The sequence below is a fragment of the Balaenoptera physalus genome (genome assembly GCF_965194825.1).
Source record: "Balaenoptera physalus genome assembly, chromosome: 17".
In the NCBI taxonomy this organism is placed as follows: domain Eukaryota; kingdom Metazoa; phylum Chordata; class Mammalia; order Artiodactyla; family Balaenopteridae; genus Balaenoptera; species Balaenoptera physalus.
In genome coordinates, this window is record NC_138895.1 from 46,499,128 (window position 1) to 46,526,371 (window position 27,244).

At 39.6% G+C, this 27,244-nt stretch overlaps 1 protein-coding gene across 10 annotated transcripts in view; it reads left to right on the forward strand.

Annotated features, from left to right (window-relative positions):
• Positions 1-27,244, forward strand: part of CPQ (carboxypeptidase Q) — a 501,324-nt gene that overhangs the window by 147,200 nt on the left and 326,880 nt on the right. For all 10 annotated transcript variants that reach the window (XM_082432729.1, XM_082432726.1, XM_082432732.1 and 7 more), the window contains exon 3: positions 11,895-12,102. In XM_082432729.1, the coding sequence (XP_082288855.1) occupies positions 11,895-12,102 (208 nt within the window). The remainder of the gene's footprint in view (positions 1-11,894; positions 12,103-27,244) is intronic.

Consider the following 27,244-nt stretch of genomic DNA (forward strand, 5'->3'; position numbering starts at 1 on the left):
CAGTGAGCAACCTTTTTTTGTTCTGATTTAATGCCTGAAACATAAACTTACAAGGCCATTGCCACCTTGGATGGAGTCCTATATGATGAAAAATAGAAGATGGATTATTACTGCTCCCACTTAAAACCTTTCAATTATTTCCAACGACTCATTGATAAATACGCAAATTCCTTAGAGTGGCCCTAAATGTCCTCTCTAAACTGGTTCCTCCCTACCTCTCCATCTTCATCGTGTATCACTCTACCACTCTACCCTGGTATTCTTTCAGTTACTTGGACTTCATCTCACTTCAGAGCTTTTGCGTATGTTATTTAATCAGCTTGGAATATTTTATTTCTCCCTTTCCACTCCTGCTCCATTTAGTTAATGTCTACTCATTTGTCAGTTTCTTAACTCAGTGTTTCCTTTTCTTAGAAGATTTTCAAGATCCTGTCAGACTAGATCAAATCCCAAGGATTCCAAGTTTAGAGCATCATGTATTTCCCTTATTAAATTGTAATTATATATTAATATGTTTGCTGGGTACCAGTCCTCCCCATTAGAATGTAATCTTCATTAGTGAAATCACTATATCATTGACTGTATCTTTAGCACTTCGGAATGGCCTGGCATATCAGAAGGGCTCAAATACATTTCTTTTTTCTTTTTTTTTTTTAAAGAGTGCCAATTAAGGCCTGATTTTGCTAAGGATTGTTTTTTTTTAATTATTTAATTATTTATTTATTTTTGGCTGTGTTGGGTCTTTGTTTCTGTGCGAGGGCTTTTCTTTCTAGTTGTGGCAAGCGGGGGCCACTCTTCATCGCGGTGCACGGGCCTCTCACTATCGCGGCCGCTCTTGTTGTGGAGCACAGGCTCCAGACGCGCAGGCTCAGTAGTTGTGGCTCATGGGCCTAGTTGCTCCGCGGCATGTGGGATCTTCCCAGACCAGGGCTCGAACCCGTGTCCTCTGCATTGGCAGGCAGATTCTCAACCACTGCACCACCAAGGAAGCCCTCAAATACATTTCTTGAATGAATAAATTATTGTAGGTGAAAATCTCTTTTAAAATGGAAATACACTTCTCCCACCTTAACGTCAGTTATTTAAGTTGAGTCTAGTTTGATTCAACTATTTGCCGAATCAAATAGATATTTGGCTGAGAATAGAAAGATGGGTTATTTGTAAAACAGGTAGGAATAGGGGAGAGGAAGCAGGGAATATGTGACTTTGGGTATCTTGAAGGCAACACAAGATCTCTGAATATTTGAAAAATTAATGATACTTACTGATTTGTGAGCCTTCAGAACATCTTTGCCTTTCCTTTCCACTTTCTAAACCCAGGGGTTTGTGGAATAGGACAGGATGTTGGGCTCCTTGGAAGATTATTGGCTGCCTGAGGAGAGAGTCCGAGAAAACATACAAGTACATGCTGACTTAAGTTCATTAGGAGGGAAGCTATGTGGGATGGGTTGAGAAGAGCATGGATTTGGAGTCCATCTGACCTAGATTCATATTCAAGTGCTGCCACTCTCTAGTTTGATATTTGAACTTTCCTGTACCTTCCTGAAACTTCATATTTTCTCACCTGTTAAATGTGGTTATTGCCCTTGTGCTTAAATCTCTCCTGCTTAAACTGTATGGTGATGGCTTTGAATTGTAATTGTAATGGGATTGACATTGATAGTTGAGTTTATGTCCTTCTAGCCAACGGACTTTAATAAATGGCATCCAGGAAGTTTTCCTGTGTAATTCATATGGTCCTGATATTTCCATCGTGTCTCTAGCAACTTCTTTTGGAGGCAAATTGCTGTGTCAAACTGAATCATGAAACTGAGCCACGTTTCTTATTATTGAGGGCAGAAATTCTGTTTGGTTACAGTATTTTTTCCCCCAAGTTTTACTTCTCTAAGAAGAGCATAGGACAGTTAACACTTCAAAACATAGCTTAAACAAAGCCCATTTTGGAATGCCAGGCTGTCACAGAGTTATTTTATCTCTCTGATATAACACTACAATAACATTATTTTGTACTTGATACAAACATAAGAACACCAGTTTCTATCATTTTTGCCCTTGGTTTTTGAAGGTGGAATTTAGAGGGAAAATGCATTTAGATATGAACTATTGAAATCTATCAAAAGTATATAGAATTATTTAACATACAACAGGGCTGCTTGTTTCCTTAGAAGTGACATCAAGTAGGTTAGCTAACTGAGCTGCCAAGACTGTATTTTAATGATCTCTAGGGTTTATCTCCTATTTAAAATGCTTTGTCATTTAGTCTGCATGTGTTAAATCACTGACTCTTGCTAAATTCTTCTTCAGATTTTTTTTTTTTCTACTGTTTGGTGTTACTCATTTGATCGCTTTGATGTGTGATAGGAGGAAGACAGTAGTTATGTAATTTTCACTGAACAGTCTTCCCTAAGTTATTAAATATATTTGTTCTATATCTTATCTGTCATCAGCTGCAGATTGTGAAATGCCCTGATAGAAACTTTGAATTCAGGGCTCCTGCATTACTCAGCTCTTCCTCAGTAATGCAGGGATAACACACAACCCCCAATCTCTATGGCTTGCAACCACTAAGATTTATGTCATGTGTATATGTATATATATATAGATATATATATATATATGTATATGTATATATATGATATATATGTGACATATATGTGTGTGTGTGTGTGTATATATATATATATATATATATATATATATATATATATATAAAGTTGGTAGTGCCTTTGTTTCTGCCTCAGTTATCTCTTTGACTCCAGGATCCAGGCTGAAGGAGAAACCCCCATCTGGAACATGCCATTCTTGTGGCTGAAACATAAAGGGCTCTTAGCGACAGTCAAAACTTGCAGTGGCTCTTAAAGTTCCTGCTCAGCTGTGACCACACACACTGGTCATTCACATTCCATTGGCCAGAGTGAGTCTCATGGGCAAGCCCAGTGTCACTGTGTTCCAAGAGAGACCCTGCAGTTTACAAGGCAGTTGATGGGCATGTGTCCTTCTTTTATAGAAAAGGGTAGAGAAAATAGTAGAATATAACATAGATGTAAGTTTAGGTAGGGCCAATGGCATCTTTTTCTATAGTGGCCTGTTCTTCTGATGCTACTCAAAAAAGTCCCATCCCTGCTTCTCTCACCTTCTGTACCCTTTGCTGCCAAAGTAGACCCATGAAACATACTCAGCTTCTCTGCACAGCCTTATGTGGGGTCTGCCTAAGTTATTGCTTTAGTCAAAACTGACAAGAAGTCACACAGCCTCTGGAGCTGTCTGACCTGATAAAGACTAGCTCTGCTCTGAGCCAAGAGGCTCCATATTTGCTGAAGTCATAGCTACTATTTTTGTTTTATTCCTGGTAATTGCTTGAAATGGAATTTAAAATAAATAGTGTATTTATTGCTTATACTTATTCTATATGTGTCCAGAACCCTTGCATACCTACTCTTGTCTTATAATGCTTTATAACACACAGAGCAATTTTCACCTCTATCATCTCATACAATGCTCCCATGAATCCTGGTGGTATCAACGTCATTGTGATTCCCATGTTATAGGCTGGGGAAAGTTAAGCAACTTATTCAGGATCAGAGACTAGTGAGCTTTATAGCCAGGACATAATGATGGACACTTTTTGTTACTGATAAAGAAAATACCCTGTTCTAAGTATATCTTGAAGAACGCGTAATGTAATATATAAATACTTTTGTTTGTAAAAATGTTTGAGAGTAAGATCCTTGTTTTACCAATAGGGTTCACCTTATTCAGACAGAGAAAGACAAATATAATATGATACTGCTTATATGTGGAAGCTAAAAAAAGGGTACAAATGAACTTGTCTACAAAACAGAAATAGAGTTACAGATGCAGAAAACAAACTTATCATTACCAGGGGGTATGGCAGGGGAGGGATAAATTGGGAGATAGGGTTTGACATATACACACTACTGTATATAAACAAGGACCTACTGTATAGCACTTGGAACTGTACTCAATACTCTGTAATGACCTATGTGGGAAAAGAATCTAAAAAAGAGTGGATGTATAACTGATTCACTTTGCTGCACACCTGAAATGAGCACAACATTGTAAATCAGCTTTTATTTATTTAATTTATACTCCAATAAAAATTAAAAAACAAAAACAAATTTAAAAATTGTCCTCTTCATTTTGAATGATCTGATCACTAAATTTCAGTTTACGTACAACTTTCCCCAGGAAAACAATCATTATATAGATTGAACAGTATAGTTAGTGGAATGCAGAACTCCACGAAATCAGTTTCCCCATCAAAGTAAATGGTGTCCCTTCCATACTATCGCTCAAAGTGGTTCACTATTCTTTTTCTCTACTGCCCTGCCTTACTCCAAGCCACTGTCACCTCCCAGCCAGAATGTGGCAGTGGTCCCCTAAATAGCCCTCCTCCAAGCCCACCTCCTTTCTTTACCTCTTCCAAGCCTCCTTCCATCACACTAAGCCTAGCGATATTTTCTCAATGTAAATCTGAATGTGCCTGACTTCCCTATCCCCACCCAAATTCCTTAGTACAGCTACAGGGCTCCCATGTGATAATGCCTACACACCACCAGCCTCCTCTCGTGCCATTCTCTCCCTCACTCTCTGCTTACTGTAATGTCAGTGCTCTCCTCCCTCCCGCCTCCCCCCAGCCTCCCTGCCAATGTCCCCTAGCCCATTAGCACTCATTTCTGGATCTCACCTCAGCAAAGCTGGCGAGGCCTCCTGGGCCATGGTAACGAGTCCTGTTTCAGTCTACAGAAACTCACCTCTGTATCCCCACTATCACTAAGGCCTGTGGATTTTACTCCTTAAATACCGCTGGAAGCTGACCGAGGTACACAGTACCTTAATGGCTACTCACTTTACCAGATATATTAGATGACAGTGGTTTTTGCAAAAGCCCTCGCTCACCCACACCAATCCCTGTTACAAGGAAATATCCAGTGTTTGGGGAGAAAGCAACCACTTCAAACATGTTTCAAACAAACCATGTTTCAAAGCAACTGTGTTTCAAACACAATATACCTCATTTTTAGACTATAAATGCTCCCTTTGATAATTGCTAAAATTAATGAAGGTACCCGAAAGTGTGACTGCCTTTCCTGCTGTGGAAGCAGTTTGGATTCTAAGTGATCAAATTGCTAAGGATTGGTCTGTTCCCTGTGCTTGTGGCTGCTGGATGTTGCTGAACTGGATCTCTGGACAACTTGAGTGGCCTACATTACATGTTGACTCAAACATAATGGTCCTAGGGTAGGCACTTCTCCAGCAAATGACCAAGTGTGTAAATTCTGTATTTTAGAGGTCAAGGTAGACAAGCTGCCTTGCTTGTGGCTCGTCCTCAAGTGTCAGTATGGAAAGACGGCTTTGTGGCATGCTGCTTCGCTGGGCACACGGCTGCCTTTCTAGAGATGATGATAATTTATTGTGTCCGTGGATTGTGATGAAGTCAGGTCTGGGCTCGCTCGCAAGGTGGACGGACCAGGTTTGATTTGAGCCCACTCTCAGGAGCCAGTTAGGAGAGGGTGGGTCACAGTCGTTTGCAGCTGTGCTTTGCCTCTTGCTCTTCTAACTTGGACTCAACTAATAGCTGAGTTTAATCATCTTTTCCTGAAAATTATTTCAAGGAGACTGTTTTGCTTGCCTTCTTGGAATTCAAAGAATGACAGGGGTCCATAAATGTCTTGGTTAAAGCTAGAAGATTTTAGAATGCCCCACTGTCTGTTTTGGGGCATGGCAGGAAGCCTCCTATTCACTGTAAAGGAATAGGTGTTTCATCTGTTTTTGTGTTCCCTTCTTTGTTCTTTACCTGGGAATGCCCTTTTCTTTATTATCAGGCTATTAAAATCTTCTAAGACCCACTTAAAGTTTTACCTTATTGGAAACTTTCTAGATTTCCCTCAGTCAGAATTGATACTGATTTATGTCATTTTTTGTGTGTGTGTGTGAAATTTTACTTTGTACTTTCATTTAGCACTTGTGACATTCTGTGCTCTTTTTAAAGTTATTGCTTACCTATTTTTCTTCCCCAGATTATACAGTTTTTGAGGATAGGAGTGGAACTGATCAAATTCACATCGTCCCCAGTGCTCAGCACAAAGCCCACCCAGTAGGAGGGCTGTACATTTGTTGAATGACTTTGAATCTTTAAAGCTAGTTCTTCCATGAAAAGGGTGTTGCACAATCATAATACATTCCATAAACAAATGGACGCTCAGAAAGTACTGTTCTGAGGTTCTTTCTTTTATCTGCCTTGCCACGAATTTGCAATTTCCTTACCACTTCAGGTCAAAACACTGAGTTTCTGAGAACGACTCTTACCCTTCCTCCATAACTGAATTCATGGAAACCAGCCATTGCATTGGACCTAGTTATCTTGTATGGTGCATTTGGCAAAAGACTACGTGGTAAGAGTAAGACACTAGGCTTCCTTCTGGGTGGGGCTGGAGTAACTCCTGCTTGGGGTGAAGTCTTCCGAAATCAGAATCAATTTCCTAAGACTTACCACATTGAATTGAGCCCCAGAGACATGTTTTTCTGTCTGTAGTCTTTTAATAGTAGAAAACATTATAAAATTCTCACTTCACTATCTTCCTATTCTTAACTGTTCTTGGGAGGAGTCAGGTCAGAAGAGACTGAGATTAGAGTCTGTGTATCACATTCTCCATAGAGTAAATATCCAAGCCAACACCACAGCAGTCAGCATCTGTTGCATAGGGTACGTCGTTTAAAAAAAAATAAATTGGTCAATTTTGAAAATTAGGTGTGGAGAATAGAAGGGAACCTGAGAATTTTTATACTATTTTTTGTGATGTAATCGGCTGTAGCCAAGAGAGTCACTTTATAATATGAATATAGCTTCAGTCTTACATTTTCTTCAGAATGAACTGCCATAATCCTTTTCATTACTCTAAAAGTCTGATGACTCTTGTCTTAGAGTGAAGCATCCCTCCCAAACTCCCCTATGAGTAGATTGGGACCTAGTGTGATAACAGCGCTCTGATTTACGAGCAAGACCCTGAGTAGACTGAGAAAAAAATAACTGAAAACTTAGGCAGGCATTTGTATACTGATTTATGTTTCTTCTTATTCCTCTTAAAATGAAAGTCCTGAGCTTTTCTTTAGATATATTTTACATCTGTGAAAGAAGATAGCAATGCAGTTAATAGGAGGAGCGTGATCCTTGGGTTCAGACGACCAACAACTCTCAGTTTCAGCACCTCATAGTTGTGTAAACTTATTTCTATGCACTTCAGTGTCTTCCTAATAACTACTTTGCAGAGTTGCTGTGAACACAAGTATAAACATTAGATATTCAAATATGGCTATTATTATTATTTTTAATATATTGTTCTAAGTGCTGGAGTTGCTTTACTTATTTTATTTTATTATTACTTTTTTAAAGTTTTATTTATTTATTTATTTATGGCTGTGTTGGGTCTTCGTTTCTGTGCGAGGGCTTTCTCTAATTGTGGCAAGCGGGGGCCACTCTTCATCGCGGTGCGCGGGCCTCTCACTATCGCGGCCTCTCTTGTTGCGGAGCACGGGCTCCAGACGCGCAGGCTCAGTAATTGTGGCTCACGGGCCTAGTTGCTCTGCGGCATGTGGGATCTTCCCAGACCAGGGCTCGAACCCGTGTCCCCTGCATTGGCAGGCAGATTCTCAACCACTGCGCCACCAGGGAAGCCCGGCTATTATTATTATTATCAATTATGCTGACCTACAGAAATATCCAAGTTCCTTGGAAGTATACGTTTTTGGGACGTGAGTAGGGATGGGGTATTATTACACTTTTATTTTTGGTTTCTTTTTATTCATTCAGCATATGCATGTGTATGTGTGTGTATTTGTGCCTATAAGTGTGTGTGAGTGAATTTCACTTATTACATGTCAGGCACCACTTCAGGCACTTTGATAACATTAATGAATAAAATAGACAAGAATTTTCACCTCCCCCCCCCATGGAGCTTACATTACTGTAGTGAATGCAGCTGGAAGCTGATAACTGATATTGAAAAATTAAGCCAGAAAAGCAGGATGGGGGTTGGGAGTGGGTTATAATTATTAATAAGGAGGTCGGGGCATCTGATACTGGTTTTGCGTTCTTTGAGGTTTTCACGTACTAGCTTTTGGAAGGGGGGCATTGGAAAAAGGGAGATGAGAGGACAGAAAAGAATAGGAGCCTGCTGACTTGTAGGAGAGCAGAAGCATTTCCTTTGTGTAAAAATGTGTCAAAACACAAACTAATATGGAAGAGTGAAGTTTTCCAGATGGCCTGGTTTTATTTTATTCAAATTTGAGTAAAAATCTTCCTTAAATATTTTGTACACACCCTGCCTTCCCAAACAATGGGTACTGAATATAGTCTGCCTGGTGTGTGACTGCCACTTCTGTTACTGAACTGTTGTGAAGCAAGTCCCTCAGGGCCAGCAGAGATGCTTTCGGCTACTTGCCTACTTAATGGCTGAACCTGCAGTGATTGTGAGTTCTACATAGCAGCCACTATGTACCTATGGCTATTTAAATTTAAATGTAAATTAATTAAAATAAATGACATTAAAAATCCAGTTTCTGAGTCACATTAGTCACATTTCAGGTGTTCAATAGCCACAGGTGTCTAATGGCTACTGTGTTAGCCCAGACACAGAACATTTCCGACATTGCAAAGAAGTCTGTAAGTATGTGTTTGTCATGTTTCATGTTCCTGTCTCTGACATTGTTTTTAGTGGTACTGCTATCAGCTTCCAAACCTATCTCCTCTTTTTGATTTGTTGTCTCTTATAGTTCATAGGTTTAAGCACTAGATTTAGAATTTTATATAAAGTAAGGGTAACTAGGCTCTAAGAGCAGAAGAGCTTTCTTATGTTCAGGTATCTGAGTTTTCATACTTGGAATTTATATTTCTATTCTGACTGCCCCAGGACCTTTTTTTGCTTGGTTATTCTGGTGCAGCTGTGCTCTGGGTGGTCAGAGAGTCAGACTGCTGAGTTATTGTGGGAGAAGCGCTATCAAACTTTAAAGGTAAATTGCACTTTTATGGAAATGCTTTAGACCCAGTCAATGGTCCCTTGTTTGGAGCAGTGCCATTTAAGGAAAGTTTATTGACTGACTTCCTACACATATACCAAGCACTATGCTAGGCCCAGGAGATACAAACAAAAGTGAACATGTCCCCAAACGCTGAGGAGTTCACAGTTTAGGTGGTAGAGAGAGTCATAAATAAACTGTTTCATTGTCTAGTGCCGAGGTATGAACTTTCCTCTGAAAGTCCAGAGGAGAGTGGTGCATGAACCAGCCTTTCTGGAGATGAAGGGAGGGGGATGAGACAAGAGGCCAGAGGCCTTGGGAACCCTCCCTAAAGTAGTGATTTTTTTTTTCCATCTATTTCTTTTATTTTTATTTTTTAATTGGAGTATAGTTGATTTACAATGTTATGTTAGATTCAGGTGTACAGCAAAGTGAATCAGTTATACATCTGCATCTATTCATTCTTTTTTAGATTCTTTTCCCATATAGGTTATTACAGAATATGGAGTAGAGTTGGAGGGAGTGATTCTTAAATGGCATCCTGAGGGATAAATAGGTGTTAGTCACATGACAAAGTTAGGAGAATGGGGTCAACAAGACATGATGTACCACAGCATGAACAAAGATGCTGAGAAGTGGACTGGCATGGTGCAAGTGGGAACTTTTGAGTATTGATAGAATTTAAAATAAAAGGGAACCTGTGTCTATAGAGATAGATAGGCTTTGATTGGTATGTTGAAGTGATGGGTAATCAGCAGAGGGGGTAGGGGGATCTTGACATCGGCTCATCTGACTTTTCAGCAGTTCAAGTTGTTCACCCTGGCAGCTCTGTGGCAGTTAAATTTGAGGGAGTTGGGCTGGAGGCCGGGACACTGGTGGTGGTGGGTGGAGGAGGAGGAATTCGTAGCAGTCCAACAGAGAGATAACCAGGGCCTGATGTGAGAGGGTGTGAATGTGGTGGAGCAGAGGACCTGCTTTTAATCAACACTTAAGGGGTAAGATTATCAGTATCTGAGGACTGATGAGATCTGGAGGATGGAGGAGACAGAGGAATCAGAGATGACGCTAAGCTTTCAGGAAAACAGATTAATTTGAACACTTCTTCCAAGTTCACGGTGATAGGTTTTGACCTATAGCTGCTACTAGTGTTCTGCATTGGCAACTGGTGTCTAGGTTAGGTTTTGGCCCTTTAGGACTCCATCGCTCACATTTGTTAAAAGAACTTGAACCACAAACTATAGCGAAGCTCTACCCTTGTATGACTTTAATTTTGCAGTGGCCTATGAAAATTTATAGAAATTTGGCTTCATTTCTAGTGGCTCCAATCCAGATGCCAAAATTACCCTGTTGCTGGGACACCCCTTGGGTGGACCATTGAATCTGTTATTCATTAGAAACAGCTGAAAACCATCAACAAAATTCCTGTGCTATGCCAACAATAACACCAGTCAAATTTCAAGGTAACTCCAGGTTTCAGAAAGTTATGAATCTCAAAATCTGTCTTGCTGAACCCTTATTTGTATTTTTACACATATTTATCATGTGAAAAAGCTAGTGGCGTCCTTACTTTTCATAACTGTACATTGCTTTCTTTAGATTATAAATTAAATTCTGAGTTCCGAATGTTGGTGGAGACATGCTTATGGATCTGTAGTCAATCACATTAAAGTGAAAGTACAAATTCAGTCCGGATGGTGGAAGTTGGAGAGGAGCCAGCCCAAAGGGTCCATTGTGATGGGGTCCATATTGGAAGCAAGAAGTCTCTCATATCTGCAGTGCATTTTAAAAGGATTTTCCAAGTAACAGTTACTATTTTAATGACGTGTGTTAAGCTTCCAGAAGAACCCAGTTCTCTAGTTTGCAAAATTAAAGAAGTATGCCAAATCTATGTTGATACTTGGGTTTTACTGACATATTTCACGACTGCATGGCTAAAGCCATAAAACAGTAGGTGCCTGACACTTTATTTTAGATCGTTATATTTAGCTACTGCATCTGGCCTTTGTTGCTAAATATTTTTTTCTTGTCACACTAACTACTCCATCAAATTGAATCTTCAGTGGTCTGGCAGTTTTTGAATGACTTCTTGCAAGCTGTGAAATCCTGTTCCCTAATCAGGAAGATCTGGGCAAGTCTTGTGGTATGAGGAAATATGCCACATCTTTCTAAGTGAGACAACAGGATTATAGGACAATTATACAACATCTTCAGAATTTTTATCTGAAGACTAGTGATATGTTTGGTGATGAACAAGTACTATAAAGCGAGAGGCATGGGAAGTTTCCACATTCTTTAAAAGGGTTTGGTACCAGGAAGAAAAGAAAACAAGCTGACTTTTTCTGGCTCTTGAGAAAGGTTACATTAACCATTTGTTAAAAGTTGGATTTATGAAGATCATTGGCTTCTAAGAACATTCTTTATAAACTGCCATCATTTGTATGATGTCAGTGAAGGTTGTTTAGCAACATATCAAAATAGTTTTATGAAAAGATAAATATGTGTTTCATTAATCCCAAGGGGCGCTTTCTAAAATGCATTTTTAAAAATAAATAATTAGTGTCATTCTGTGGGAAAGAGGCAAAAAAAGACATCTTTTCAAGCAACTTGTGATTTAATAGCAGCTGGTCAAGTGAGTTGAAAAACCTTACGAGTCGTATATTTTTTGAATGCCTTTTCTCTTTCTTGGGAAACTGGCTAACCCCCAGAATCTTTCTCCCATGGCAAATGGCTCTGAAACTTTGATCTTTGCAAACCAGTTTGCCAGATGTAGTGGATAGAACATGTGTGACCTTTTGTGTGCCAATTCACCCTGGCTGATCGGAAACCATATGTTAACCTTGTATGACTTTTATTTGTAGGCATTACAGCAGAAGTTCTGGTGGTGACCTCTTTCGATGAACTGCAGAGAAGGGCCCCAGAAGCAAGAGGGAAGATTGTCGTTTACAATCAACCTTACACCAACTACTCGAGGGCAGTGCAATATCGCGTCCAGGGGGCGGTGGAAGCTGCCAAAGTGGGGGCTTTGGCATCCCTCATTCGATCGGTGGCTTCCTTCTCCATCTACAGGTTGGTCATTATGTTCATTTGAAATGCTTTCCAAGACCAGGGTTTTCCATCAAAGAGAAGCCCTTTTGAAATAAAAACAAACCAGTCAAAAGAAAATACTGATTGTTCATGGAACTTTTCCCCCATTCTACATTTGTTCATTTGTTTGTAATATCTTTTTTGGCCTTTTCAGGATTCCAAGCATCATTTGTGCATTCCTTTACAAAGCTTTCCACATCCACGATGATCCCATAACATTCTATATATAACCAGTGTATTTTATATATTTTCATTGGAGGGAGAACTGAATTCACGTCTGCGTTTCATCAAAGATTCCTAAAGACTTCAGAGGCAGCCAGGCTTTTTTCCCTTGTTGCTAGAGAAGTGAAATACAAATAAAGCAGGTTACATGATAGGGGCCATCTATGGTGTAGTGGAAAGAGTTGAGGCAGCAGAGGACCTTGGATGTAGACCTGCTTCTGCTTCTGAAGAACCGTGAGGCCTTGGGAATGTTCTTTTTTTTTTTTTAATTGAAGTATAGTTGATTTACAATATTATATTAGTTTCAGGTGTACAGCAAAATGATTCAGTATTTTTGCAGATTACACTCCATTATAAATTATTTCAAGATAATGGCTGTAATTCCCTATGCTATACAATATATTCGTGTTCCATATTTATTTTATACATAGTAGTTTGTATCTGTTAATCTCATACCACCTTGGGAATGTTCTTAAAACTCTTTGCGCCTCAGCATTCTTCTCTATTAATTGGTGATAATTAACAATAATACATTTACAAAATTATTTTAAGATTGAATGAGGTAAACTTATGAAAGATACTTGATATTTATAAAGGTCTATTTTGAGGGCAGCATAAGTTTTGTCTTTTTCTTTGTATTTCTGATTGAGGTAATTGCAACATGCTTTATTGATCCTCAGTCGTAGGAGGAAATTCGGCATTGCAGTGGATAAAAAGTCCAAAAATTGACCTGCAGACATTGGGCCTAGTTTAATAGCTACATATCGTAGTGTCACATATCAAGGATAAAATATTTGAGAAACACGGATAAAAGAAGCACCATTTTAGTGTTGTAGCCTGGTCTCTCTAAGATAAAAAAAAAAAAGTAAAAATAATTGCAAATAGGGTTTATTTGAGTCTCAAGGCTAGATCTTTAATATCTTTTGTAAAGGAAGTGTTCTTTATTCTGCACAATTGCTCTTTGGAGCTGGAGTCACAGCTGCTTGACCTTAAATAATTAGCACCCTATGCCCTTAAAAATAACTGAGGACACATAAGCAACTAGGAAACCCAGTCAGAGGAGTTGTCCAAAAGGGCAGAGAAAAAGAAAGGGACATTTTTCTTTTATGGGGATAAGGTATCATCCCAGGGGAGGAAGATGGGGCATGCTAAAACCACTTGTTAGAAGTTTTATGAGAGAAAACCTAGTTACACTGATCTCACAGTGCTAAAAATAATGCTCTTTGTAGGGTCTTTAAAGTTTTGGTGACTAGTGAAATAATGATTGGACCGTATTCTTTTGGATGGTTACTCTTCCCAGGAGGGAAGTCCTGAAATGGCTAGCTTACTTCCCAGAATACCTCAATCACCCCTTAGAATAACACAGTCAGCAACTTGTGGCCGTTCACCATGATGTCACTGGTCATGAGATCTAAATTATGGAGCTACTCTGTTGCTTTGTGAAACTGGGTGAATGCCAGAAATATTTTTTTAACAACTACTACTCATAAGACTAATAAACTCCCAGATGACTTAATGCACAGCAATCTGCCAGGGTTCATTGACATTTTTTTCCCGGTATAATGAAGACATCTGGAAGCCCAGGCTGTAACCTAGGAACACCAGAAGAATTTCGTCCAGCAAAGGACTTAGAAATCTGTCGTTAGCCTCTAAGATTTGGGGTTGCCAACATGTAGTGTGCATTCAAGACATTTTTCTTAATATTTATAGATCCAGACTGATTATAATTTTTTCATTGATTTGATAGCCAGACATATTTCAGTGGACTCAACTTTTATAACTCCATATTTTCAACATTTATGAATACAAAATAACATTGCTCTTTACATAGTACTTTAGAACCTTTCACATACGTCATCTTATTTGTTCTGACAGCAATCCAGTGGACCAAGGAGAAGGGGCATTATTATCCCCATTTTAAGATAAAGAAAGAAAAGTTCAGAGAATTCAGCATGTTAACATGTTTAAGTCTTGCATCTTGAAAAATGAAAACCAAAATGAAACAAACGGTCTCTTTGTCCACTTCAGGCTAAATTGTTTTTTAGAGCCAGTTTTCCTTAAAGAGTATTCTATATTCCTATCTGTAATTTTTCATCCCTTATTCACTCTCCAGATCACTTTAACCTGGCCCTTCCAAATACTGAAATGGAAGTTGTTAAGGTCACAAATAGCTGCCTAGTTGAATATAATGGACATTTTTCAGGCCATCATCTTATTTCACCACTCTGAAGCATTCCTTATTATTGATTGCTTTTTCAGTCTCTTCTTGGCTTCTATGACTTCTTTCTCATAATCTCTCTTTCTCTAGCTCCTGCTCTTTCCCTCTTTCCCACTTTCCCTTTTCTTCCCTGTTTCTCTGGCTTCTCACTGTTAATATTCTACCTGAGCAATCCCATCATGCTTATGACTTCAGCCCTAAGCATGGTGACCCTTTCCAAGCCCACCTCTTCTGTCCACTGCCTGAGCTCTAGGTCCATACATCTAACTACCTGCCGATTTATCTTTTGGGTCTTCCATAGCTATCTCAGTTTCTTTTCTTTTCTTTTCCTTTCTTTTCTCTTCTCTTCCTTTTTTTCAAAATTGAACTCATTCTTTTACCTCTTTCTCCTGCATTTTCTTTCTCAGTGAAGAGAATGCCGTCTGTTCTGCCCTATAAGTTAGGTGGTCCTTGATTACTTTTTTCCTCTTCCCTTATCCATCATTTCTAGTAGCTACGACATCTCCTAGATTCTGCTCTTTATCAGTCATTTCAGCCAATGCATATTGAGCAGCTCCACCTCCCAACATCACCCCACACTCTACTAGTCAGGAATCACTAAGACTTCCCCAGTGCACCCCATTCCCTCCAAGTTTCACGACTTTGCAAATGCTTTCTCCTCTGCAACCTTCTATTCCCTTCTTCACTATCTCACACTGTCCTTCAAGATTCATCTTAAGTGTTTCTTCTTCTGGGGAGCCCTGCCTGATATGCAACTCCAGCCCAGGTGAGCTGCCTCTTTTGGGTATCCCACGTCATCCTGTGCATACTCTGTACCATAGTATCTTGGAGGTAGCTTGGGTTCATGCTTTGGTAGGGTAGACTAACTGTTGTAGCAAACAACTTAGACACCTAACACAATAGGAATCTCTTTCTTGCTCACATAATAGTTCCAGGAGGGTGTTCAGCAGGTGGACTTTTGCTCCTTTCCATCTGTGGCTCCATCACCTCTAAGAAATCAGAGTCCTCTGCAGGGTCCCCTGCATCCAGCTGGCAAATAAGGAACTGGAGAGAGAAAGTCGACAATCAAGGGGGCGGTTTTCTGTGGCCAGGCCTGGGTATGGCATACCTCACTGCTTACATTCCACCAGCCACCATGCAGTTACGTGGAGGCTGGGAAATTTGGTCTATCTTCATGCTCGCGGTGAAAGGAAAATGAGTTTGGTGAACAACTGTGCAGTCTGTTCCAATTGCCTGACTCAACACTAGATTGTAAGTTCCAGGAAAACATGGATCATACATTTTACCTCTGTGTTCCCATCATCTTGTATGATATTTGATACATGGCGGTTACTCTGGAAACGACTGTTGGAGGAATCCACTTGTCTGAGGTTATGTGCTCAGTCGTGGTAAGGTTCTTACAACAAGCCAGGTGACCTGATTCCTAGTGCTCTCTGACCAGACCGTGTAGCCTCTGTACAGTAAATTGAAATCAGCTTGAACTTTTGGGGCACTTTGCTCTGTATTTGGAGGATAACATCCAGATGCCAATATGCCAGATTATACCCTTTTTTCTGCCACAATATTCACACACAATGATCTTTTGGGTCACCCTTAGCTCTATGGCAATGGGTTATGCTGGATCCTGTTTAGGAAAAATGTAGAAGTCAGCAACACTGGAGAACAGAACAGAAATTTGTTGCTGCTTGATTTCAAAATTAGAGACTCCTAAAGGACAGGAAATGTGTTTTACCAATGTGACTTGACACCTGTCAATGCACTTATCAATATTTGTCAGCCATTTTAGAAGTACAACAGTCACATGCTTACATGACAGATGTCCTCAAAAGGCAGTCCATTACTTGTTGCCAGCATTATCTCTGGATTCTTTGTCATTATTTCTCTGTATTCCCATTATTAGTGTTTTTGGGCTCAAATTTACTTCAAAGAGAAGATTTTTCCTTCATTGATGTTTTTATAATGGCTTTTCTCTTGTGCAATATTAAGTGTCAAGTGGGGACTATCTAATGGGGACTCCCATTAGATCTTTTTTAGTTTTTCTGTTTGTAAAATACATTTTGCCTTTGTCATAGGAGAATATTTTAAGGATAAATGTAATTGTAAGAGATTTAATTTCTGCAGAGGAAAGCTGCTCTATGGAACCACTTGCCTTACATTATTTCTCAAATTAATCATATTTTTTTAGTAAATATTTATTGAGAGCTTACCAGTTGCTCAGTAGTTGCCAGGTACTAGGGTTGCTAAGATGAATTAGACATGTTTTTGGTTCCTCAGAAATATTCTGTCTGGCTAAAAGAGAGGAGGGTAAGCTTAAAATGTACATGATTAGTGTAATATATTTTATATTTAGTGCTAAATGCATGATTGAGGAAAGGGACAAAGAAAGGAAAATTAAAAAAAAAAATTTATTTATTTATTTACTTTAATTAATTTATTTATTTATTTTTGGCCGTGTTGTGTCTTCGTTGCTGCATGTGGGCCATCTCTAGTTGCGGCGAGCGGGCACTGCTCTTCATTGCGGTGTGTGGGCTTCTCATTGCAGTGTCTTCTCTTGTTGTGGAGCACGGCCTCTAGAGCACAGGCTCAGTAGTTGTGGCGCACGGGCTTAGTTGCTCTGCGGCATGTGGGATTTTCCTGGACCAGGGCTTGAACCCGTGTCCCCTGCATTGGCAGGCAGATTCTTAACTACTGCACCACCAGGGAAGTTCCAAGAAAGGAAATTGACATTTATTAAACACCTACTTTGTTTATGCTTCTCCAAAGGCTTAAATAGTTTGTTTCAATTAATTCTTTATGCAACCCAATAGAAATAGATATTGTTATTGCTCTTTTACTGAGGGAGAAACAGGTTCAGAATGGTTAAATGGCTAGTCAAGTTGCACAGCTAACGAAAGAACCAGGATTCATACCCAGAGAGCCTTTGGCTCTAAATGCCACGCGCTTTAGATTTCATGCACTTTAGATTTAGCTGGAGAGCTAATGCTACAGGAGTCTAGAAGAGGTAGCAGAAGTCTGATGGGGGCTGGCTACGTTGAGAATGTAGGTTTTGGGTGTACTCGGGTGAAAAGGTTGAACTTGAACAAGAGGCAGGAGGTGGAAAGGCATTCTATACCTGATCAAGACAAGAAAGCGGGAGTGCATCATGCACTGGGTAATACACAAGTAGACCATTTTGACTGGAGCAAGGTTTCATAGGAGATCAGAGAAATGAAATTTTGAGGTGAGAGGAAGAGACCAGCTTTATGAAGAATCCAAAGTACCAGGTTGGGGAGTTTTAAGTTTAATTAAGTTTAATGTGGAGGAAATGAGGAATCATTGATTGTGTTAGAGTTGGAGGGGGATGTTTTAGTGCATTGTTTCTCCAAGTATGGTCCCCGGAACATGTCAACCTCACCTGGGAGCTTATTGATTTGCAAATTGTCAGGCCCCACTTGAGACCCATTAAATTAAAACATGCTTGGGGTTGGGGTTTGCGGTTTAAACAGCCCTCCAGGTGATTCTGATGTATGTAAAAGTTTGGGAACTGTTTCAGAAAGATCAATCTGGTGACTGTAGATGATGTGCTTTGAGAAGGTAAGCCAGGACACTGACCTGATAATGCAGATGTGAAGTAATGAGGACATAGATGATGGCAATGGGGATGGAGAGAAAGAGACAGCAGGAGGGTGTTGGGCTGCACCCAGCAGGCCTTGCAATTGCCCAGGTGCAAGACTGAAGAAAAAGCCCAGAGACAGCAACAGAGACCACCACAGTTTATCGGATAGGAAGTCTTACAAGTCTGAAGCAAAGTGCTGGAGTGACACCCCACTGTGTACGGCAGACAGCAGGCAGGACAGGGCAGCAGTTTTTTGCTACTTGGGGGAAGAGGAGGCTACCAGTTATAGGGGGACCTGATGTCAGTTTGGCTCATCAGTTACCGGAGAAACCAGAAGCTGGGGCAGGAGGCAAGCACTTAGGCAGTTGCTGATTGAGCCTTATGATTAGAACTGGATAGTCATGTGAGTAGGTGTAGGTGAAGCAGGGACTGGTCGAGCAGGGGATGTACAGAGAGCAAGAGAACAGCCTGAAAAAATTATCAAAACTTGGGGACTGGCTGCATTTGAAGGGAGGAGAGAGGAGGAGTCAAAGTTTACAGTAAGGCAAGGACTGAACACCAAAGGCTGAATCTGCATTCAGTGCAGACCGATATTTAAAAATCATGAGTTTTATGTAAAAATAGTGGTTTGTGGTTTTTAGAGAAAGAACTATAGCTGGGGGTGACGTCTTGTATTTTCTGTAAGGCGAACTTCAGCCTAGCGGATTAGCCACCAAGTCCTTTCCGTTGATGGGATGTGCCTTCTCCAGTCTGCCACAGTTTCCAGGTTTCCCTCTACCCAGCTTGGGGACTAGAGAATGATGAGAGACAGAGGGGTCAGGAGAGGGAGCCCATATGGGGGCAACATGACCAGTTTGGTTTTTAGACATTTGGAGTTTGAGGTGGCTGTGAGATAGTCCCATTAATCTGGCTTTTATATTTTGTAAGGAAAACAGTTGAGCATTTTCATTTCTCTATTATCTACTTTTTGGATCACCCAAGGCAATTTAAAATTCTAGGCTGGCTTCCTTGCAGTGTGGTACACCTTGGGACTTCTGCCTCCTGCTTTCTCAACCTGCGAGCTCAAGAATGCAAGTAATTTTTATATTAGACCAAACAAAATATAATTCAGAAAGTAACTCTACTGAGGCCAAATTGCCTGTTGTACTCCCATTGCCAAATATACATTTTTTTCCTTGTTATTTTCTCCATTGCCCCAGATAATTGAACTCAGACTGTAAGTTGTAATCAGCTAAGGACGCAAAAGGCTCTCCTTTCACTTTACTGTGAAAATTGCATCACCACACTGGGTAAGAATGCATTGAGGTGGGAATGAGCTGTTGATAGAACTTGTCTTTGTAACTACTACTGGTTTATGTCTTATGCCACTTGGCCTTTGTATACTGTATTGATAGATACAATGAAGAGGAGGCATAGAGAAGCAATCCAGTTTGAAGATAAGATCTGATTAAACATTCAGCTGGAGAGAAAGATGAGTGAATCCAGGTGATGTTTATGGAGAATGTTAGACCATCTGGTGAGAGAGCTGTGAGAAAGTATATAAATCAGTCCCTATAATGATACTTAATTAATACAGAGTCGATAAGTGGCATAATTGAAGCAATGGTTGGGCTACATCATAGAGTTAAATAGCTTCAAAGAGGTTTCTGATTAAAACCATTACAATTTATAACACATTCTTCATCTTAAGAAAGCATCTTGGTGAGATTTTAACATGAACATTTTTGTAATCAGAGGACCAGTTTAAAACATTCAGAGCAGAGGTGAAATGTCTTAAGAGGTCTATTTTAGATGATTTTTAAAAGCCAGTTTATTCTCCGAGAGTAAAAAAGCTTGTCCCCCTCCCCTTGTTTTTTAATGGGAGAGAAATTAACGCTGCTACTTTACACTTAGACTGTCTTGGATCTTTGATGTCCTGGTGGTTTGGTTCTTTGGTGTGACCTTAGCGTAATTAGCTATCAAGCTTGATTTAAGTTGTTTTGAAATATTTTTGCAATTTGGGGGGCATACGTGCCTGCTGGTGATTACAAAATAAGGAAAATATCACTGTGACTCAACATGGTACAACTGGGCTAGCCTTGATTAGTAGGTTCTTTTCCTTCCTTATCTTGTTTTTGCTTAATTCACTCTGAGGCTCATAACAGATGCACAGTAATCAAGCAGAATGCCAGTTCTCATCATTTATGCAGGTGGAGGGCCACTGTGCTCCCAAGGGGGGAAACCAGAGAAGACCCACATTGAACACTGCATTTTTTTCTTCTCATCATCCTTTTTTTTTTTTTCCTCTCTCTCTGATTTTTTAAAATTAATTAATTTATTTTTGGCTGCATTGGGTCTTTGTTGCTGTGCGCGGGATTTCTCTAGTTGGCGGCGAGCGGGGGCTACTCTTCGTTGCGGTGTGCGGGCTTCTCATTGCGGTGGCTTCCCTTGTTGCAGAGCACGGGCTCTAGGTGTGTGGGCTTCAGTAGTTGTGGCTCGCAGGCTAAGTAGTTGTGGCATATAGGCTTAGTTGCTCCGCGGCATGTGGGGTCTTCCCGGACCAGGGCTCAAACCCGTGTCCCCTGCATTGGCAGGTGGATTCTTAACCACTGCGCCACCAGGGGAGCCCTATCGCTCTCTGATTTTTGAAAGGCAGATTCTTTGTTTAGAAGGCCTTTGTTAGAAATTCCAAAATGTCCTTTAATCACTGAATTATTATTGCTTCAGGTAGTGTGACAGGTATGCAACTTCGTAATGGACACACTCGGGCAGTATACTTCAGAGCCTCAGTTCTGGAGTCACAGTGCCTGGGTCTTTGCTCAGCCTCTTGACAGATGTGTGACCTTGCCATATCATGTAAACTCTCTGAACCTCAGTTTCACCTGTAAAATGGGGTGAGGATTAAGTGTGAGGATTAATCCGGGCATTTTGTGAGGATTAAATGAGATATTATTATTGCCTGACACATAGTAAGTTTTGCATACATGTACTCTTATTATATAGTCTTGCTAAGTAATGACTGGATATGCTTATTGAATAAAAGAGGAAGAAAGGGAGGGAAACACGGAGCGAGGGAGGGAGGGAAGGAGAAAGAGAAGAACAGAAGGAAGGAAGGAAGACAGGTAGGAAAGAGGGAGGGAAGAGAGAGAAAGAAGAACTTAATTTACTTAATATCAGTATTGTAATTGCTGCTGCCTGGTTGGGAGACAACCCTTAACATCGTATTGCCATTTTGATCTCCATCTGTTTAGCTTATTCGAACTCTGTTGGGGTTGTGTGTTTACTGGTCTGTTTTTCTTTCTGGATTGGAAGTTCTCCTGGGGACATACTGTGTGTCTTATTCATCTCAGTGTCTCCAGGCTGTGCTCAATGCCTGGCACACAGTATTGCTGGAATGAATGAATAAAAAGAGTTAGAGGCAACCTATCAGGTTTGGCTAACATGTAAATTCAAGGTGTCACCGTTTCACATTCATAAAAGTTGGATAATAATATAGATGAGGTGACTAACCTTTTGAATTGCTGCTTATCAAAAATAGAATCTATGGAATCTGAAAGGAGACTATATAGTTATGTAAATTTTGGTAAAGAATTGCAAACTGCTATTACTTTGGTGCTTTGTAAGGCTGCTATAATTAATGTTCTGTTTGCTTTCTTAGGAAGGACTGTCATTTTTCATCTGCTTATAACCTTGATATAAAAATTTATTCTCGGTTGATATTTTGCATTCATAATTTTAAAATATTTATAAATGTTCACCTTCTATTTTCCAGCTTTCTGATTTTTGAAAGCACAAGCTTAAGAACCACATCATGTTTTTCCAAATCTGTAGTGGTAAAAAGAAATTAATGCATTTTGAATTCAGGTTTCAGGATTATGACAATGTTGTTTGCTTATGCAGTGCCCTTTGAAAAATGTCTAGTGTAGCATATGAACCAAAATAATCCCCAGTAGCCTCAAGTCAGCCTTTTACTATTGCATGTGCTTTTGTTCTCTCTCTCTCATCAAAGCTGAAGACCATTCCAAAGGTCCTCTTGCATCCAACTGTCTCTTTGGCTTCTTTAGCCCCCTGGAGAAAGTACCAGTCAGAAGGTACTGCCAGGAAGACTGGAGATTAACAAAGGTAACAATATAGAGAGTGGGATTTGGAATCAGACAGACCTAGATTCAAATGCAGGTTTAGCCAATTAGAGGTTGTTTGAGTTTACATTCATTGTTTAATGTCCGAACCTGTTTGCTCATCTGTAACATGGGGAGAATACTGTTTACTTCATAGAGTTGTTGAGAGAATTATATAGGATCAAGACGTAGACCCTGACACATGGGAAGCAATCAGTGAATTATATAACTGACATCTTGTCTTAATCATGGTTGTTACCATCGTTATTATCATCATTGGATAATGACAGGACTAAGCAGTTAGGTGGACGTGAACTGAAATATCTTAAAAAGCAGCAGCTCTGGAACTCTCCTCACTGTGTGCTCCAGAGACCGTGGTTCTGTTTATCTCCCGATTTCAGGAACCTACTCTTGTAGACTCCCTCAGTCTTTGGCTTAAAACTCTGTTCTGCCTTTTTTATCCTCTTTGACCTCACTTTGAATGCTCCGTACTGTTCTTGCATGTAGTGCCAAAGGTATAGTGACTCAGATCTGTGATCCATGGCCAGCTGACCAACATGCAGAAAGTGTTCTATTTAAACACCATCCAATCTATTTTCCACCTCAGGGCCTTTGCACTCACTAACCCTTCTGTCTGGAATGCTATTTCCCCCAGCTTTCTGTATGGCTGACTCCCTTTCAATCTTCAGATGGGAAGTGAAAATTTCTCCCTGCAGGCCTTTCCTGACTTTCCTGAGTAGAGTAGCACTCTCGCTCAAATTCTGTTACCTCACACCTCCTCTGTATGCTCAGAGGCTTAATAACATTTGGTAACTTCTCTCTCTCTCTACTTGTTCAATACGTGTCTCTCCATGAGAATATAAATTCCATGACGACTGGACTATGTCTTTCTTGTACAGCATTATACTCTCAGTACACAGGGGATTGTCAGCCCATGGCAGGTACTCAAGAGATATTTGTTGAATGAGTTACTATTAAAAAATCATCTAAGATCAGAAGAATAGAGAACCAGCTATAAATGGATATATACTGACTCATGTCTATTTTCTGAAGCCACATTCTAAAGCGTCACAGATTTTTCCCTCAACTTTTTTTTTGGTAAAATACCAATCTGTGGTAAAGTTGAAAGAATATTAGATGACTCATATACTCTTTGTAAGAAATTGCCTAACTTCCTCCTGAGAGGTGGTACCGTTTCACATTGCCACGTGCCATGTGTGAGAGTTCAGAGTGCTCCACATTCTCACTGAAATGTGGTGTTGTCAGTCTGTTTAATTTTAGCCATTCTGGTGCGTATGTATTGAATCTCGGTGAAGTGTTGATTTGCATTTCTCCGATGACTGATGATGTTGAACACGCATTCACATGCTGATCTGTCATTTCTGAATCTGTCTTTGTGAATAGTCTGCTCAAATCTTTTCCCTATTTTATAATTGGGTTGTTTTTAAATTATTCAGTAGTAGGAGTTGTCTATATATTCTAGATGCAAGTCCATTGTCAGATACATGTTTTGCAAATATTTTCTCTCAGTTGGTGTCTTACCTGTTCTTTTTTGTTTATTGTTTTTAGCTTAACAGTGTCTTTTGATGAGGAGAAGGTTTAAACGTTGATGAATTTTAACTTATCAATTTTTTTAGTTCCTTTCTGTGTCCACTCATATACCCTTCATCTACATTCATTATTTAACATTTTGCCACATTTGTTCTCTGTCTTTCACTTTCTTAATCAATTTAAAATAAGGTAGGTACAGCCATGAAACATTTAAACCATAATATATGTGCATGTATTTCATAAGAACAAGGATCTTCTCTAACATAATGCAGTATCATTGTCATAGGGAAATTTAACATTGTCATATAAATATTATATAATGTAAATTCCATCCATATTCAGATCCCAATTATCCCCCACTCTCAGTAATTAATGTCCCTGCTTTTCAAAAAAAAATCCAGAACCCAATCAAGGATATTACATTACATTTAGTTTTCATGTATCTTTAGTCTCCTTAAGTCTGGAATTGTTCCCTAGTCTTTTTAATATTTTATTGCATTGACATTTTTGAGGAGTATAGGGCAGCTGTTTTGCACAGTGTCCCTCAGTTTGGAGTTATTTCCTCGTTATTAGATTCAAATTAAATATTTTTGGCAAGAATTCTATATGGATGATGTTGTGTCCCTCCTATTGCATTATGTTAGGAAATGAATAACACCAGTTTTCCTTATTAGTGAGGCTAAGTTTGATCACTTGTCTAAGGCAGTATCTCAGGATTTCTTCATTAGAGAGGTACCTTTTCCCCTTTGTAGGGGAAATACATTGTAATTATGGTGAGGTGCTTCGAGACTTTGTGAATCTTATATTCCTCAACAAAATTTCATCCAGTGAAAATTTAGCATGTGTTGACGATCCTTGCCTGAATCAATCATTACATTGCCAGTTACAAGAGTTTTCCTAATTCAGTTATTCCTATTATGTACATTTATTAACTGGCATGTTTTTGTGAGGAAGAGCTTCCACCTTTATTCTCTTATTGTTTCTGAGTATCACTTCCTGGATTTTTAAAAGCGTATGTATTAAAATTACTGTCATTCTTTTTGATAAAGCATCAACAATTTCAAAGCACTTAAATGTCAAAGCTACTATTTTATGATGAGCTTGAATGTTTGAAACATTGAAAGGAATTCACTTTTTTTTATCCAAAGGAACCCACACTATCCCAGGTAAGTCAGCTAATTAGCAGGGTGTAATCAATACCATTTCCTCTGAACTTTCTCATTAACAGTGTGAGCTCTAGAGTAATAACTCTGGAAGTTATTTTTAGAGTCTACCATTACCAATGTGTACCATATGTGAATGAAGATCCTTCACCCCATACATCATTGCTGTTAATTGTTGAAATAAATGAGCAAAAATCTCAAATCCAGCAATTGTTTCTCCAGAGTTTCTTCTCTTTTTCTTTTCTCTTTTTTGCTACGTAGTGGTGATGTTCAGGAGTGTGTCCTCAAAGAGCCCTTTCCAGGAGCAATAAGTGTCTCAATGTGGGTTTGCAGAGGCCTACAAGGATGTGTATTCAGGAGGAGTTTACCTAGTTTCTGTGGTGTAGTACAGAGAACTAAATTATCTACCCACTCCAACTTCCCCACGTCATCAGGGATAGTGAGGGGGTAACCAACCTTGGCTAGTGAGTCAAAGGGTAATAGCAATAGCTCAATGAATGTCTGTTTCTGCACTGGTTGCTGCTCTATAAATTAAATATTTGACATTTAGGAGAAGAATTTAATTTTTTAAAAAATTGTATTTTATTTATTTATTATTTTAAATAGACCTTTATTGGAGTATAATTGCTTCACAATACTGTGTTAGTTTCTGTTGTACAACAAAGCGAATCAGCCATATGCATACATATGTCCCCACATCCCCTCCCTCTTGAGCCTCCCTCCCACCCTCCCTATCCCACCTGTCTAGGTCATCGCAAAGCACCAAGCTGATCTCCCTGTAATGCTGCTGCTTCCCGCTAGCTGTCTATTTTGCATTTGGTAGTGTATATATGTCCATGCTACTCTCATTTCACCCCAGCTTTCACCTCCCCCACTCCCACCCTGTGTCCTCAAGTCCATTCTCTATGTCTATGTCTTTATGTCTTTATTGCTGCCCTGCCACTAGATTCATCAGTACCATTTTTTCTTCTTTATTTTAGATTGCATATATATGTGTTAGCATGTATATCTTTTTCTCTGACTTACTTCACTCTGTATGACAGACTCCAGGTCCGTCTGCCTTACTACAAATAACTCAGTTTCATTTCTTTTTATGGCTGAGTAATATTCCACTGTATATATGCACCACATCTTTGTATCCATTCATCTGTTGATGGACCTTTAGGTTGCTTCCATGTCCTGGCTATTCTAAATAATGCTGCACTGAACACTGTGGTACATGTCTCTTTTGAATTATGGTTTTCTCAGGGTATTTGCCCAGCAGTGGGATTGCTGAGTCATATGGTAGTTCTATTTTTAGTTTTTTAAGGAACCTCTGTACTGTTCTCCATAGTGGCTGTATCAATTTACATTCCCACCAACAGAGCAAGAGGTTTGCCTTTTCTCCACACCCTCTCCAGCATTTATTGTTTGTAGATTTTTAAATGATTGCCATTCTGACCGGTGTGAGGTGATACCTCATTGTAGTTTTGATTTGCTTTTCTCTAATGATTAGTAATGTTGAGCATCTTTTCATGTGCCTCTGGGCCATCTGTATGTTTTCTTTGGTGAAATGACTATTTAGGTCTTCTGCCCTTTTTTTTTTTTTTTTTACATCTGTATTGGAGTATAATTGCTCTACAATGGTGTGTTAGTTTCTGCTGTATAACAAAGTGAATCAGCTATACATCAGTATACATATATCCACATATCTCCTCCCTCTTGCGTCTCCCTCCCACCCTTCCTATCCCACCTCTCTAGGTGGTCACAAAGCACTGAGCTGATCTCCCTGTGCTATGCGGCTGCTTCCCACTAGCTATCGGTTTTACATTTGGTAGTGTATATATGTACATGCCACTCTCTCACTTCATCCCAGCTTACCCTTCCCCCTCCCCGTGTCCTCAAGTCCATTCTCTATGTCTGCGTCTTTATTCCTGTCCTGCCCCTAGTTCAACAGAGCTGGGTTTTTTTGTTGTTAGACTCCATATATATGTGTTAGCATGTAGTATTTGTTTTTCTCTTTCTGACTTACTTCACCCTGTATGACAGAATCTAGGTCCATCCACCTCACTACAAATAACTCAATTTCGTTTCTTTTTATGGTGAGTAATATTCCATTGTATATATGTGCCACATCTTTATCCATTCATCTGTCGATGGACACCTAGGTTGCTTCCATGTCCTGGCTATTCTAAATAGTTCTGCAATGAACATTGTGATACATGACTCTTTTTGAATTATGGTTTTCTTAGGGAATATGCCCAGTAGTGGGATTGCTGGGTCCTATGGTAGTTCTATT